The following is a 13850-nucleotide window of genomic DNA, read 5'->3' on the forward strand; positions in this document are numbered from 1 at the left end:
TCCTCTTACCACCCTGCAGACTTACCTGGAATTCCCAACCATTTTCTCATGGCAGCATTCCTGCTCTAACCCGGAGCAGCGGTGCACAGTGTCACTGCTGTTTCCAGTGAACTGAAACAGAGCAATGACATGTCCTGCTAAATAAATCCTGGATGTTTTCCAACCCTCAGCATCAGGACTATGCTAAGAAGCCCTTTGGGGGGTCTGAGCTAAAAGAGGCTTGTTGGAAAAATCATAAATAAAATTAATTAGGAAGAGGTGAATGTATTACGAGGGCAATGAACGAGTGAGCATTTTCCTGGACACTCAGAGAACTTTTAGGAGATAAATTCGTTTTTGATGCAGCAGCTGGGAGCACCCTTGGAAGTATGACTGTCCTAACCCCTGTGGCAGATGTTTGAAAATATCCCTGAGCTCTGGTGCCTCACAAGGCTTGGCAGCATCACTGGAAGCCAAGTGAGAGATGCTGCAGGTGGTGCTGTGCTGGAGAGCACGGCCAGGAGGTACCTCCTTCCAGAGGGATAAGGGGTGGTGCTCAGACCCTGCTTCCCAAAACTCTGTGAGGATTTTAGACCCTTCCTCATCTGGCAGCTTGATTCCTTCTCATTCCCAAATGAGTGAAGTGGTGCTTGCACAACTCAGGGCAGCTGGGATTCCAGCTCAAGGAATGTGCTGTGGAGCATGATCAGCCCCTTCAGGGAACTAAAATTGTGCATTCAGGGGGGACTAATTTTCTAGGAAATATTTAAATAGATTTGTTGAAGTGTTTCCTGTCTGCAGTGGAGCTGTGTGAATTTGGGGGGATTTTGGGTGCAGAGCAAAGAATCCATCCCAGGAGAAATACGGGCTGGTGTGTGGCTCTGGGACTGGCACAGCCAGAAATAGGGAAAAATTTGGAAGTGTGATGGGGAGGGAGAATCTCATCAGGTCAAGGAATAAGCCTGGTATTGCTGGAGGTTGTCCTGACTTAGGAGAGAATTCCTGCAGCCAGGGCAGCACCTCAAGACAAGCTCATATTTAAAGCCTGGAGAAGTGCTTGGTGGAGGAACTTGGGATGGGAGCTTTTCTTTCAGCATTGATAAAACCAAGTAACCAAGGACCAAGAGAGCTGGAAAGCAACATCCAAGAGTGGTTTCTCTGTAGCAGCTGGAAAGGGACTTTGGACAAGGGCCTGGAGTGACAGGACAAGGGGGAATGGCTTCCTACTGCCAGAGGTTAGATGGGATATTGGGAACTGGGAATTCCTGGCTGGGAGGGTGGGGAGGCTCTGGCCCAGGGTGCCCAGAGAAGCTGGGGCTGCCCTGGATCCCTGGAAGTGTCCAAGGCCAGGCTGAACAGGGCTTGGAACCACCTGGAATAGTGGGAGGTGCCCACAGCAGGGGGTGGAACAGGATGAGCTTTAAGGTCCCTTCCAACCCAGACCATTCAGAAATTCTATGATAATGACTGAGCCCTCAATGAGCCACTCCTTAAGGAACTCCTTCCATTGAAAAAGGAAAACAGTTGAAATGAAAGTTTATGGGCCACATGGGAAACAATGGAAAATACAGCTTGGAGTGTAGCTGCAAAACAGGGATCAAAGAACCAAAAAGTGACCAGTTGGGAGGGAGCTCCATCCATTGAGCTCTGAGTCAGTGTTCCCAGGAGCTTGGGCTGTGTGACTGAATGTTCTGAGGAGCAGTCACTGGTGTCTGACAGCAATTTATATTGTCACTGCTATCTGAGGTACCCCCTTAGTTCTCAGGAAAAACCTGGCTTCTCCAAAGAGAGGGATTTCTCCCTCTCCTTGGGTCGGAAGTGCCGATTTTGTTGCTTTTCAGTTGCACAATGAAAGGAGGAGGGGTGTGGTGGTGTTGAAATCCTCCCTGTTCTCACCCCACCTTTGGCAGCAGCTGTTTGGAGCTCTGATCTCTGCATTTCACAAGCTCCCCACCATGCCTTGCACATTCCCACAAAGCTTGGATTTCCCGTGGATCCGCTGCCTGAAACCACAGCCAGGCTGGACAGGGCTTGGAGCAAGCTGGGATAGTGGAAGGTGTCCCTGCCCAGGGCAGGGGGTGGAATGGGATGAGCTTTAAGGTCCTTTCCAACCCAAATCATTCCGGGATTCTGTGAAATTGGAGGCTTTTTGTAAGGGAATAAACCAGCTCTGCAGTCAGCTTTGTTTTGGAGCTGTGACCAAGAGATCCCAGCCTGGTCTTTGCCTATCCTGCAGCAGCCCCAGCCTGCTCAGAGGAGCTGGATAAATCAAGAGGCACTTGAGGGAGAGGTTGGTTTATCGCCAGGCTCTTAGCCCTACTCCAGTAAAGCCATCATCCATCATTTCTCAAAGGTCACTGGGATTTGTAGGATTTCTGTTTAGATTTATAATTGGCCTCCTGTTTCCCAGAATGCTTACACACTGTAAGTCCTTAAGAGATTTCATTTTCCTCTGTCCTGCAGATCCTGGAGGCTCAGTGCTGGTGGCTGAAGAGCAAACACTGTTCTCATCATGGGGATTTTCCCCTGATCTGTGGTCGCTGCCTGCTCCTCCTCCCTGAGCTGCAGTAATTTCTTGTGAGCCTCTAATCCTGGTTTAGTTCCTGAAAGTCTGCTCTGGCAGGATGTTATGTGTGCAGGCATCGATCAGGTTTCCAGGAAAAAAAAATCTCAACACCTCTCTTTCTAGTGTTTATTCTTGTATCTTTGTCTTTTTCCAGCCAAGGCAGCTTTTGAAGAGGCTGGAAACATCCTCAGTGGCCACGTAAGGATGGGGATGTATTTTGAAGATGATGCCTTGGCTTTGTAAGTGGTTTCTCTTTTTCTTTGGGAAGAATTCAAGCTGATCTGCACTTAGTGAAAGGCAGTGCCTGGAGCAAGTGTCACTGTGCTGAGTGACAGCTACAAGTGACTTACTCCTGCAGGGAGATGGGTCAGGACTCATCCAAAGGGAGTTGTCACCTTGGCTCTGCCACTGGTTCTCAGCCTATCCATGGTCACCTCTCTGAGCCCTGTTGAAATGAGCAGTCACTTCTCTTCCTGCTGGTTTTATTCCCTCCAGGAATTTTCAGCCCCCATGGATCTGGTTGTGCTCCTCATAGAAACAGGAGCAAACCTTTCTGAAAATAAAAAGCAGGCTGGAAAAATTACAACATCAGTGTGTGAGGGAGAAAAAGTCCTGCTTTTCTCTTTCCATGAGGAAGAGGTGATGGATTGTCAGTGCAGTGCCTTCCCTTGCTCTGGTGGTTGCTCCCCGTTGCCAAGAGCAGCCAGAAAAGAAGCTGCTTGTGACTACCTGGGGTGGACATTGAGTCTGGGTGCTGGAAAAGGCTTTGGAAGCTGGGAAATAGATGCTGTCTTGCCATGGAGCTGCATTCCTGGTGGAATTGCATCCCTGACTTTAAGCCAAATGGAGCTAATGGGGTCTTACCTGTGTCATTAACAATCCAGCAAGGGGCAAAGCCCTTTGGGTTAGAGTGTGAGAGGTGCCTCAGTGCCTAGAACTGCAGCTGGATCCAGGGGGGGATCTCCAGCTCATCCTGGCATCTCATTTCCATCAGGAATTAGCTATCAAGGCAGAGTTACAAATCCCAGAAGGTCCTTGGCCTGTTTTCCAGGTGTGGGTTTAAGAGCCTGCAATGCAGCAGGGAATTATTTCCCTGAGTTCCTCAGAGATGTGATGCATTCCTGATGAGACACGGGCGTTTCTGTGGTGAGCACGGAGAATAAAAGTGCAAACACCTCGGGAATACATCTTCATTAACCAACCTGTGCTCCAGGCATCAGGGGGAACCTGACCCCCCAGTTAAGACTTTTCTTCCCTGAGGATTTCAGCCCAGCTGATAGAAGGAAAAAAAAAAAAAAAAACCAAAAAGCAGAGGACAGGGTGATCTCTCAAGGTACCAGGAGAAAAAGCCTGTGTTCTCTCAGAGCTGACACATGCAGGAATCCACCTCCCTGCTCCTGCTCCAGGAGCCTGCAGCCTGCTCCTGTTTAGCAGGAATATTTAGTACAGTTTATATTGATAGTCCTTCAGCCAAATTTGGATTTTGGCTGTGATTTGTGGGTGAACTACTGTAGCTGATGGGCTTCTCAACTGTAAGCTGAAAGTAAACACTTACAGGAATTCCTTGTGCAAGAGCCAGGCTCACTTCCCTTCTTCAGAGAAAGCCATTCTTCAGCTCAGTGCTCAAGGAGAAAATATTTGTGGCTCCCAGGTCATGGAAAGCTGATTCCCCTTTTGTGCATCCTGTAGACCTTTTCCAGAGAAAAGGCTGCAGGATACACAAAGTCTGTTGTCAGCAAAGCTGTTTGCTCAGCAGGCACCTGCTGGGCTGGTCCCTAATGAAGGGGAAAAAGGCATTGAGGAAGAAATGCTTTGAATGAGGTCGTTATTTATTTCCACATCCATGTCAGAGATTCCTGCCAAGTATTTGTTTGCAGATGGTTTTGATTGAAATGCAAGACTCGTGTTACCCACTGAATGGTCCTGCTGTATAAATAGAAAGCTGTGGTGAGCAACAATGCAAACCCTCAGGACCAGGAAGAGGAGAATGGATTTCAGGATAGATTCTAGCTGGGGAATTTGGTGATTTTCTGGAATTATGTAAGATATTTCCTCACAGAATCCCAGAATGGTTTGGGTTGGAAGGGACCTTAAAGCTCATGTCGTTCCACCGTGTGCAGGGACACCTTCCACTATCCCAGGTTGCTCCAAGCCCCATCCAACCTGGCCTTGGACACTTTCAGGGATGGGGCAGCTTCTCTGGAAGCCTCTTCCAGTGCCTCACCACCCTCACAGATACTTATCAAAGCTTGCTGGACAAGTTGATGTGTTTTAGATACAGGGAGCAAGAGTTCTCACTCCTCTGAGCCACAACCAAGCCAAAGAATCTCTTTACAAGCTGTAGAAGTTTAGTAAGTCCAAAATCCCTGAATTCAATTTTTTTTCGGGCTTTTGCCACTCTTGATCTACAGTAAATACAGATTAATTTGCAAAGCAATGAAGAGGGAGGTTAAGGATCTTCCTCACAGCCCAAAGGATTTGCAGAGGTGTGAGAATCAATTTCTTTTGAGTAGCAGAACTTGGGAGTCCAGACTGGGGGAGGAAAGCTTAGCTCAGGGCTGGATTTACAAAGATAAATTAAAAAAAAGTTGAAATGGCTCAGATAAATCCAAGAACAGTTTAGCAATTGTTTCCCCAGATTTGAAGGCCTCAGGGAAGTCCATGCTCAGGAGTTGGACTTCAGTGATCCTTGTGGGTCCCTTCCAACTGAGGATATTCTGTGATTCTTGACCACAACATCAGCACAGGTCTGGGGGTGGCCCTTAGAAGTTTGCAGTGGGTGTGTTATTCCCAGAGGGATCAGTGCTGTGATGGAGGATGGGAAAGGCCTCCACAAGAGTTGGACACCATGGAAATGAGTTACCTGCAGTTCCCTCCACTTGCTTTGTCATTGATGATCTAAAGAAATTCTTCCCTGGGAGGGTGGGCAGGCCCTGGCACAGGGTGCCCAGAGCAGCTGTGGCTGCCCCTGGATCCCTGGCAGTGTCCAAGGCCAGGTTGGACATTGGGGCTTAGAGCAGCCTGGGACAGTGGGAGGTGTCCCTGCCCATGGCAGGAGGTAGAACTGGGTGTTCTTTAAGGTCCCTTCCAACCCAACCCATTCTGGGATTCTTTGGTGTCACAGCCTTTGAGGAATTGCCAGGAGCCTTTGAAAAACAAACCAGACATGCCCCCAAAAAACTGCACAGGCAGCTGATTTCCCCTGGCACACCCTTCCTCTGGGTGGTGCCATCTGGAGCCTCCAGGGCTGAAGTTCCTCAAACTTCCAGAAAATTGCTGTCCTGGCTTGGTGTCTCCCCTGGCCTTTCATTGCTCAGACTTCTCCTAGTTCTGCTTTTCCCACTTTCTCAGCTTTTCTTTGAGTACCTTGAACCCTCTTACCAGAAGGACTTCAGGGATTTAAGGATGATCTGGCTGCTCCACCAAGAGAGGGTGGGGGCAGCCTGTGTGTGTTGCTCTAATGTGGGGATGGGACTTCACCAAAATTCTGGGGACTGTTCACTGAGACAAGAACTGGATCTCCTGGAGGTCGTTTTGTGTGGGTTGTGTCGCTTGGATGGAATCTGAGACCTTCCATTTGCCTTGGCTTGGGAGGCAGAGTGAAGCCCTGGGTGGGTCTTTGCACCACCCAACCTTAGGTGTAAAAATGAAGGAGAAGTAGGAACAGAATCCCAGAATCCCAGAATGGTTTGGGTTGGAAGAAACCTCAAAGCCCATCCCGTTCCACTATCCCAGGACACCTTCCACTACGCCAGGTTGCTCCAAGCCCCGTCCAACCTGGCCTTGGGCATTCCAAGGATGGGACATGTCTCCAGGAGGATGCCAGCTCTGTGTGCAGCACAATTGGTGTGTGTCCAACCCCCCTGTGCCCATCCCTCTTTTCCAGGTCCCAAAAATACTCCGTGTCCCCCCCTGCCCTGCTCCTTGCCCGCAACGGAGGCCGGAGCGTGGAAGGCATCGCTCTGTCCAAACACAGCGTGCAGGACGTGGTGCAGATGATCAGATATGAACTGCTGGACATTTTTGTGAGTAAAAATAAAATCAGAACATCCTTTTTCCATCACAGTTGTTTGCAGAGCCCTGATTACAGCGTGGAGTTCTGCACAGCGGCCATGTCTGCTCGTTATTTTTCATCGTGCCGAGTTTGTTTTTAAGTTTTATGACTTAGAGCAGGCAGTCTGGATAGAAATCTGCTGTTTGCTGTGTGGTCTTGGAGCAGGAGACCCTGGAGTTGAGGGACTGGCCTCAGAGTCACTCACTCTGCAGTGCTTGGCCTCTCACAGGGTCTATTCCCTATTCCCAGGGCTTTTTCCATGTGCCATTCGGAGCCTGGCTGTAGCCTCTGCCTGCTCTGCTTACATCCCCATCTCCAAGCTCACAGCTGCTGCCACGGACTTGGTGAGCTTGGGTTGGGCAAAGACGTCTCCAAGTGCACCAGAATCCAGGCCTTTTGCAGCTTCCCGTGTTCCACACAGACACTGCAACCTTGCTTAACCCCCTGCACCCTCATGAAGAGCAGAAAGCGGAATTTTCTCCCATTTTCTCCTCCCCGTAACCCCCAGTTTCTTGTTTGTGACGTCTTGCAGCCAGAAATCACCGTGCGAAATCTGCCTCAGTACTTGCAGCTCAGAAAGCCCTTCCTCATCCTGTTCAGTGCTGGTGGCATCAGTCAGATGGAAAGCAAGGAAATGCTGAAGCTGGCAAAAGGAAGAGCCCAGCAGGCGTTTGTGGCTTGCTGGTTGAACCTGTGAGTGTTTGAAAATCTCTCCTTTCCCTTAACTCGCTCCGAGCCTTGCAGAAAAAAAACCCCTGAGGCTGCAATTACTGAGAACATGAGCTGGTAATGTGATTATTGGGTCTGAAATCATCAGCAGTTGGGAGGTCAAACCATTGAGCAATGGTTCAGTCAAGTGTTCTGGGCAGCTGCAAAAATCTCCTGACAAAGTAAAATTAGTAAATATTTAATTGATGGCAGAAATCGTTTTCGATAGAGGAGGAAAATGTTCCCTAGTGCTTGTAGCAGCTTGACCCTGGGTCTGGTGTTACTTGTATTTTTGTTGCATGTGGGAGGAGAAAAGAAAAAAAAAGGAAATTTGCCCTCCTGGAATGTGTTCTGGTGATTTTCCACCAGCAATTAGAGGGAATGACTGGTCATTGACTGGGGAAAGAAAGTTTTCACGAGAAGGTTCTACCAGAAGCCTCATAAATTAAACTTAAAAAATATTCAAGAAACAAAATTAATTCATGACCTTAGAAATAGAAAGTTGTAGGAAAGGGGCTTTTTTTTTTTTTTAAATCCTCCCCTTCTTAGTTGCAGTTTGAATTTTTGGCCTCTGTTTGTTTTGCCCAAACCCAGAGAAACTTCAGTGGCTTAATCATAACGTGCTTTGAAGTCTGGGAAGCGCCGTCCAGCGTGGGCTGGAGTTTAGCTGAGGGGGAAAATGCACATGTGTTCAGAGAGAAAGGGATTGGGCTGCCAGTAATGCACCAGAAACGAGAGCCCTGGAACTTCCCCACCTACACATCTGCCTTTGCTCTGCCTTCCTGAGGCACAAAAAGCCTTCCTGTGCCAGAGCAAAGTGGCCCTGCCACAAAGCAGGGCAGAATCCCAGCGTGGTTTGGGGTGGAAAGGACCTTAAAGATCGTCCAGTTCCACCCCTGCCATGGGCAGGGACACCTTCCACTGTCCCAGGCTGCTCCAAGCTGGCCTGGAACACTTCCAGGGATCCAGGGGCAGCCACAGCTTCTCTGGGCACCCTGTGCCAGGACCTCCCCACCCTCACAGGGAAGAATTCCTTCCCAAATCCCATCTAGCCCTGCCCTCTGGCAGTGGGAAGCAATTCCCCCTTATCCTGTCACTTCATGTCCTTGCCAAAAGTCCCTCATCCTAGAGAGAAGCCCTCATTCCCAGGGCAAGAGCCAGCTCAGACCTGGGCCATCACTCTCAGCCCTCAGATGGTGCTGGAATGACTCAGAACCTTTGTGGGCCTGCTGTCCCTCTGTCTCAGTGTCCTGTTTTCACTCTCTCTGTGTCACCTGAGGGGTTTGCCTTTCCATCCCTGTGGAATTGCTGTCACCCTGGGGCTGTGGCAGCAGCTGGCCTGGAAGGAGCTGGCAGCTGTCCCTGCAGACAGGGTCTGACCCCAGGGGGATGCAGGATCTGTCCCACTCTTGTCCCAGCTGTTCTTAGAAGCTTTCCCACCTTTTTTCCACCTTTCTACAGGGTTTGCCCTGCTCAAGGATTTCTTCACACATCCAGGCTGTTGTCTGCTCTCTCTCCATTGGATCCTAACAGGTTCCTTAAGGCATTATATATGTAGTGCCATGAGCTTAGAATGAGGGAATCCTGGAATGGTTTGGGTTGCAAGGGACAGTAAAGCCCATCCCATTTGTCCATGGACACCTCCCACTATCCCAGGTTGCTCCAAGCCCCGTCCAGCCTGGCTTTGAACACTTCCAGGGATGATGCTTCTACAGTCCCACAAAACTGCACTTTGCTGGATGGGACCCTTTGGTGATTTTTTGGCTCTCAGTCCTTTTGTGCTGCCAAACCTGAATCTCCTCTTCCCAACAGGAAGAAGACTCCAGTGGGACACGGGATCCTGAGGAAATACTTTTCCACCACGCCTTCCTTGCCCGTTCTCCTCTGGGTGAACCTCCACGCTGGGGGTCAGGTATTCAAGTTCCCACCAGAACAGTCCATCACTGAGATGAACATCTTGTCTTGGCTGGAGAAGCTCCAAGCAGGACTGGAGATTCCCAGCAGTAAGTGGACGCAGGTTTATAACGTTCCCAAGCACACACTGTGAGCTCCAGTCTGTTTATGAGAAGATCCTACGTGCAATAAATTGTCTGCCCTGGAATTTAACGATGGAAAAACCAGCTCTGCTTGTTAGAGCTGCAGAAGTACAAATAGTCCAGCCAGGAGAGAATGCCCACACTCACAAGTTTGCTTTGGGACTGTTTAATGCTCAGAGCCAAACGTGGATAGTTTGGATTTGGCATCTTTTCCTTGTGATAATCCCCAAATCTGGCTGTGTTTTCCTATTCCCAAATGCAACTTGCTAATAAGAAACCTCCCAGCTCCCACTTGTCAGTGTAAGAAGTAGCTGCTCTTTGGGCACCTTCATGCCCAATTTCTTTTTTGGATGGGAGAGGATAAGGAAGCTGCTTTTTACTGGGCTCGTTCAGACATGAAGGGTTGGTTTGTGCTGTGAAGCTTTTCACTGCATCCCTCCTGTCCTGATCAGCCCAATGAGGCTTTGGAGGAAGCCAGCATGGATATGCCTTCCTCAGGAGAGCTGGAAAGGGGCTTTGGACAAAGCATGGAGGGACAGGACACAGGGAATGGCTTCCCACTGCCAGAGGACAGGGATGGATGGAATATTGGGAAGGAATTCCTGGCTGGAGGGTGGGGAGACACTGGCACAGGGTGCCCAGAGAAGCTGTGGCTGCCCCTGGATCCCTGGAAGTGTCCAAGGCCAGGTTGGACAGGGCTTGGAGCAACCTGGGATGGTGGAAGGTGTCCCTGCCCATAGCAGGGAGGTGGAGCAAGATGGGATTTAAGGTCCTTTCCAACCCAAACCATTCTGGAATTCTGTTAATTTTGTATTCATTGGAAGGGGAAAAAAAGCCATAATTCCTTGGAAAGGGAAATATCCCTGGAGGTGGGGCATAACTCTTTACCTGCTGACTGGGACTGTATTTGCTGCTCAGGTACCTTGTCTGAGGAGGACTGGAAGCCACCACTCCCTGCTTACGACTTCCTCCAGATGATGGAGCCATCCGTGCCTGAGCTCTCTGCCCGCTCCGGGGACACCGCGGTGCCACACCCACCCAAAAGCCCCGGAGGGGACACTGCTGCCACCGGGGAAGAGCCACCCCAGGAGAGCACGGCAGAGGAAGTTGGTTCCCCTGGGAGGGACCTGCGGGGCACAGCCTCGAGGCTGGCAGCGAGGGACAAGCAGGGCAAGAGACACAGCGAGCTCTGAGAGCTGGGGTGGGGAAAAGTGTGGGACTGCCCTGGAAAACCTCTCACTTTCCCAGCCTTCACTCCAAGGAGAGAAGTGGTTTCAGCTCTCAAGGAATGGTGAAGGGAAAGGCCACTCCCTGCCACAGAGTGCTGGTGGCTTCTGATGCCAGAGACGTGTCTGTGCATCCCTCATGTTGTTCCCTGGCTGCTGCTGGGAGCTCACTGAGCAACAAACTGCACTGGAAAAGACAAATCAGCTCTGCTGTGTAGATTCCCTAAATCTCAGAGCTGCCCCTGAGTAGAAAGGGGTGAGTGATTCCAAGATAAAAAGCCCATTTCTCTCCTTCCTGGTTGCAGGAGAAGCTCTACTGATGTGTGTCAGCAAATGCCGCGATTCCATCCGCCCTGGAACCGTGTGGAGCTGGGAGGGCCAGCATTCCACCACTCCAGAGCTGCTGCAGCCAGCCCCCCGTTGTGTTTACACCTGACTTGTGACCCGAATCCGTGAGCGTGTTCATCCTCAGGGGGGAGAGGAGGATCTGGTGGAAGCAGATTTATTACAGAGGCCAGAGCTCAGGTCGCACAACAACCCTGAATAGCTGGGACAAAACTCTGCCAGCAAATCTCCAGGGTGGGCAGGTTGGGAGATGGCTTTCCTCACTGCTGGCATTTCCTTGGTCCTGAGCCCAGGGGGTTATTTGCAGCCTCGATTTGTCTTTGCTCTCGGTGACAGCATCGAGGTTGGTGCCTGCTGAGCTGGAATGGCACAGGGAGCAAGGTCTGTGGGAAGCTCAGTGCTGTGGAAGAGGGGAGGGAGATGAAGGGCAAGGCTGGACCCTTCCAAGATGGGATGGAGCTGCTTCAGATCCAAAACTAAGTGGGGAGACGCAAAACCTGAGGAAGTGGCTTTCCAGCCTCTGCCCATCTCCTGGGGACAAGAAGCAGCAGAGGCTGGAAAGCAGAAGGTCTGTAAGGTCCCTTCCAACCCAAACCATTCTCAGATTCCATGATCATCCCCCTCCCTTCGATGAACATCTCCCTTCCACTGCACCACTGAGACATGACAGAAGGGTCAGATCCTCCTCCTACTCCTTAGGGCTCTGAAATTACTGGAAAGAGGTAAAAATGCTGGTAAGGAACTGCTAGAGCATTGCAAACTCTGTATTTCTCATCCTGCAAGGAGCACACATGGCTGTGAGGCTTTTGAAATATCCAGAAATAGATCATTAGTCCTGGGCTCTCCTGGAAGCCTTTAATTGCAAGAGACCATTTTTGGACCGAATGGCAGGCTTTGAGCAAGAATGTATATATTTAAAGGAATAAACTGCAGCCTGCTGATCAAAAGCATTATCCCCAAGGGAAGGGTGTGAACAGATCCTTCGTGTGTTCCCGTCATTCCTCTGCTCCATAAGCTCCTTACGCTGCTGAATTCCATAAATGGAACTTTGGTCATTTCCCATTCTGTCCCTGATCATCGAATCCCAGAATGGGTTGGGTTGGAAGGGACCTTAAAGATCATCTCATCCCACCCTTGCCATGGCAGGGACACCTTGCCCTATCCCAGGTTGCTCCAAGCCTCATCCAGCCTGGCCTGGAACACTTCCAGGGATCCAGGAACAGCCACAGCTTCTCTGGGCACCCTGTGCCAGGGCCTCACCAGCCTCCCAGGAAAGAATTCCTTCCTGATATCCCATCTAACCCTGCCCTCCAGCAGTTTGAAGTGCAATAATCGGGTTTTTCATGACATCTTAAATAAACGCCACTCAAGTAGGCTCCTCTGCATCTGCTTTGGGTGGTGGGAGCAGTGCGTGCCCCTCATCAGCAGGATCCCTTCCTTCCGCAGGGTTTGTGGAAGACAAGGAGCATTCCCACGTCCCCACTTTTATCCGCGTGTCCTTTTCCAGCCCTTCTCCCGTGCAGGACTGGGGCAGGAGTTTGTCACTAGGGGTCAGTGCCACATCTCCATTGTGGCTTCACAAATCGCTGCCTCTCCCAGTGCTGCCGGATTGACGCTGGAGCGTCACCATCGAGGCGCTGGAGGTCAGGAACAGCTTCCCGCTGGGATCCTGATGGGATGCTGCTGGATGAGGGGCTGTTTAGCTGGGGACTACTGGCTCTCTCCACAACACCACCAGTGGGATCCATCAGCTCCAGCCTCCCAGGTTGGGTTGGGATGCCCGGAGCTTTGGGCTGAGTCCCCCTTGCAGGTACCAGCACTGAGATGTGGATAAGGGATGTGCTTATCCATGTCCCACCACTGCCAGAATCCAGCTGGATGGGCAGCTGTGGGTTTGCTCTGGATGGAGGTCAGGGTCCTGGACCACATCAGGTGGCTTTAGGTTCATTGGGGTTTTATTTTTCAGTACAAAATGTCTTTTCCATTGTGTAACCCAAGCAGGCACTCGGGGAAACCCGTGGAGGCAGAAATGTGCCAGGATATGTATGGACAGGGTGAAGACATCAGGGATGCTGAGGGCAGTGTGAGCGGATCTGCACCCCAAAGTTTCCTCATCCAGCAGAGGAAACGCTCCAGCACGTGGCTGTTTCCAACAACTCCAGCTCTGGGGACAGAGTGGGGTGGAAAGAAACACTCCGAGGGTGTTCATGGAATCAGAGCCACAGAGTGGTTTGGATTGAAAGGGGCCTTTAAAGGGCATCCAGTCCCACCCTGCCACGGGCAGGGACACCTTCCACTGGACAAGGCTGCTCTGATTCCCATCCAGCCTGGCCTGGAATTACAGCCTTGGGTGAGAAGCGAAGCAGAGGAGGCAGAGCTCGTGTTCTGGGGGGTGGCTGTGAGGGACAGAGTGATTCCCAGGAGGCTGGAGGAGCGGGATCTGTCCTGTCCCAGGAGGCTGGAGGAGCAGGATGCTGGGGTCTGCGTCAGCAGGCCCTGTTGTCAGCAATGCTGCTGCTCAAGTGAGGTGAGATCACCAGGGACACTGATGTTATCAGCTCCTTCTTCAAGCATTTAACAATAAAAGCCGTGTTTGTGTGGGTAAACCACAGCTCTTCCTCCTTCAGTGGTGCTGGGGGGGCTCAGCTGAAGATTTCCTGACTGATATGGATCAACAACAGCTATCAGACCAAACTCTTCTGCTAGGACTTGATTTCAGGGGACATTTGGATGTGCTCAGGAGCCTTTCAAGGGGTGTTTAAATTATCAAAAGATCAAACAAAGATACACACACCCCCCAAAAAAAGGATTATGTGCTTGTCCCGAAAGCAAAGCAATTTATTGTCCAAAACCACAGGAAATTCTCCATGCACTCCTTGTTGGCCCCTTCCAACTCAGGATGTTCTGTGATTCTCTGGTCTGTCCCCATCCTCAAG

At 50.7% G+C, this 13850-nt stretch overlaps 1 protein-coding gene across 1 annotated transcript in view; it reads left to right on the forward strand.

Annotated features, from left to right (window-relative positions):
* Positions 1-10616, forward strand: part of TXNDC16 (thioredoxin domain containing 16) — a gene marked incomplete at its 5' end in the record, with an annotated part of 29996 nt that extends 19380 nt beyond the window's left edge. Inside the window, 5 exons of the mRNA XM_082282852.1 lie at positions 2700-2784; positions 6432-6570; positions 7132-7292; positions 9120-9310; positions 10262-10616. Of these exons, the coding sequence (XP_082138978.1) occupies positions 2700-2784; positions 6432-6570; positions 7132-7292; positions 9120-9310; positions 10262-10536 (851 nt within the window). The 3' untranslated portion in view covers positions 10537-10616. The remainder of the gene's footprint in view (positions 1-2699; positions 2785-6431; positions 6571-7131; positions 7293-9119; positions 9311-10261) is intronic.
* Positions 10617-13850: the final 3234 nt, after the last annotated feature.

Source organism: Coloeus monedula, assembly GCF_965178545.1.
Source record: "Coloeus monedula genome assembly, chromosome: 6".
NCBI lineage: Eukaryota > Metazoa > Chordata > Aves > Passeriformes > Corvidae > Coloeus > Coloeus monedula.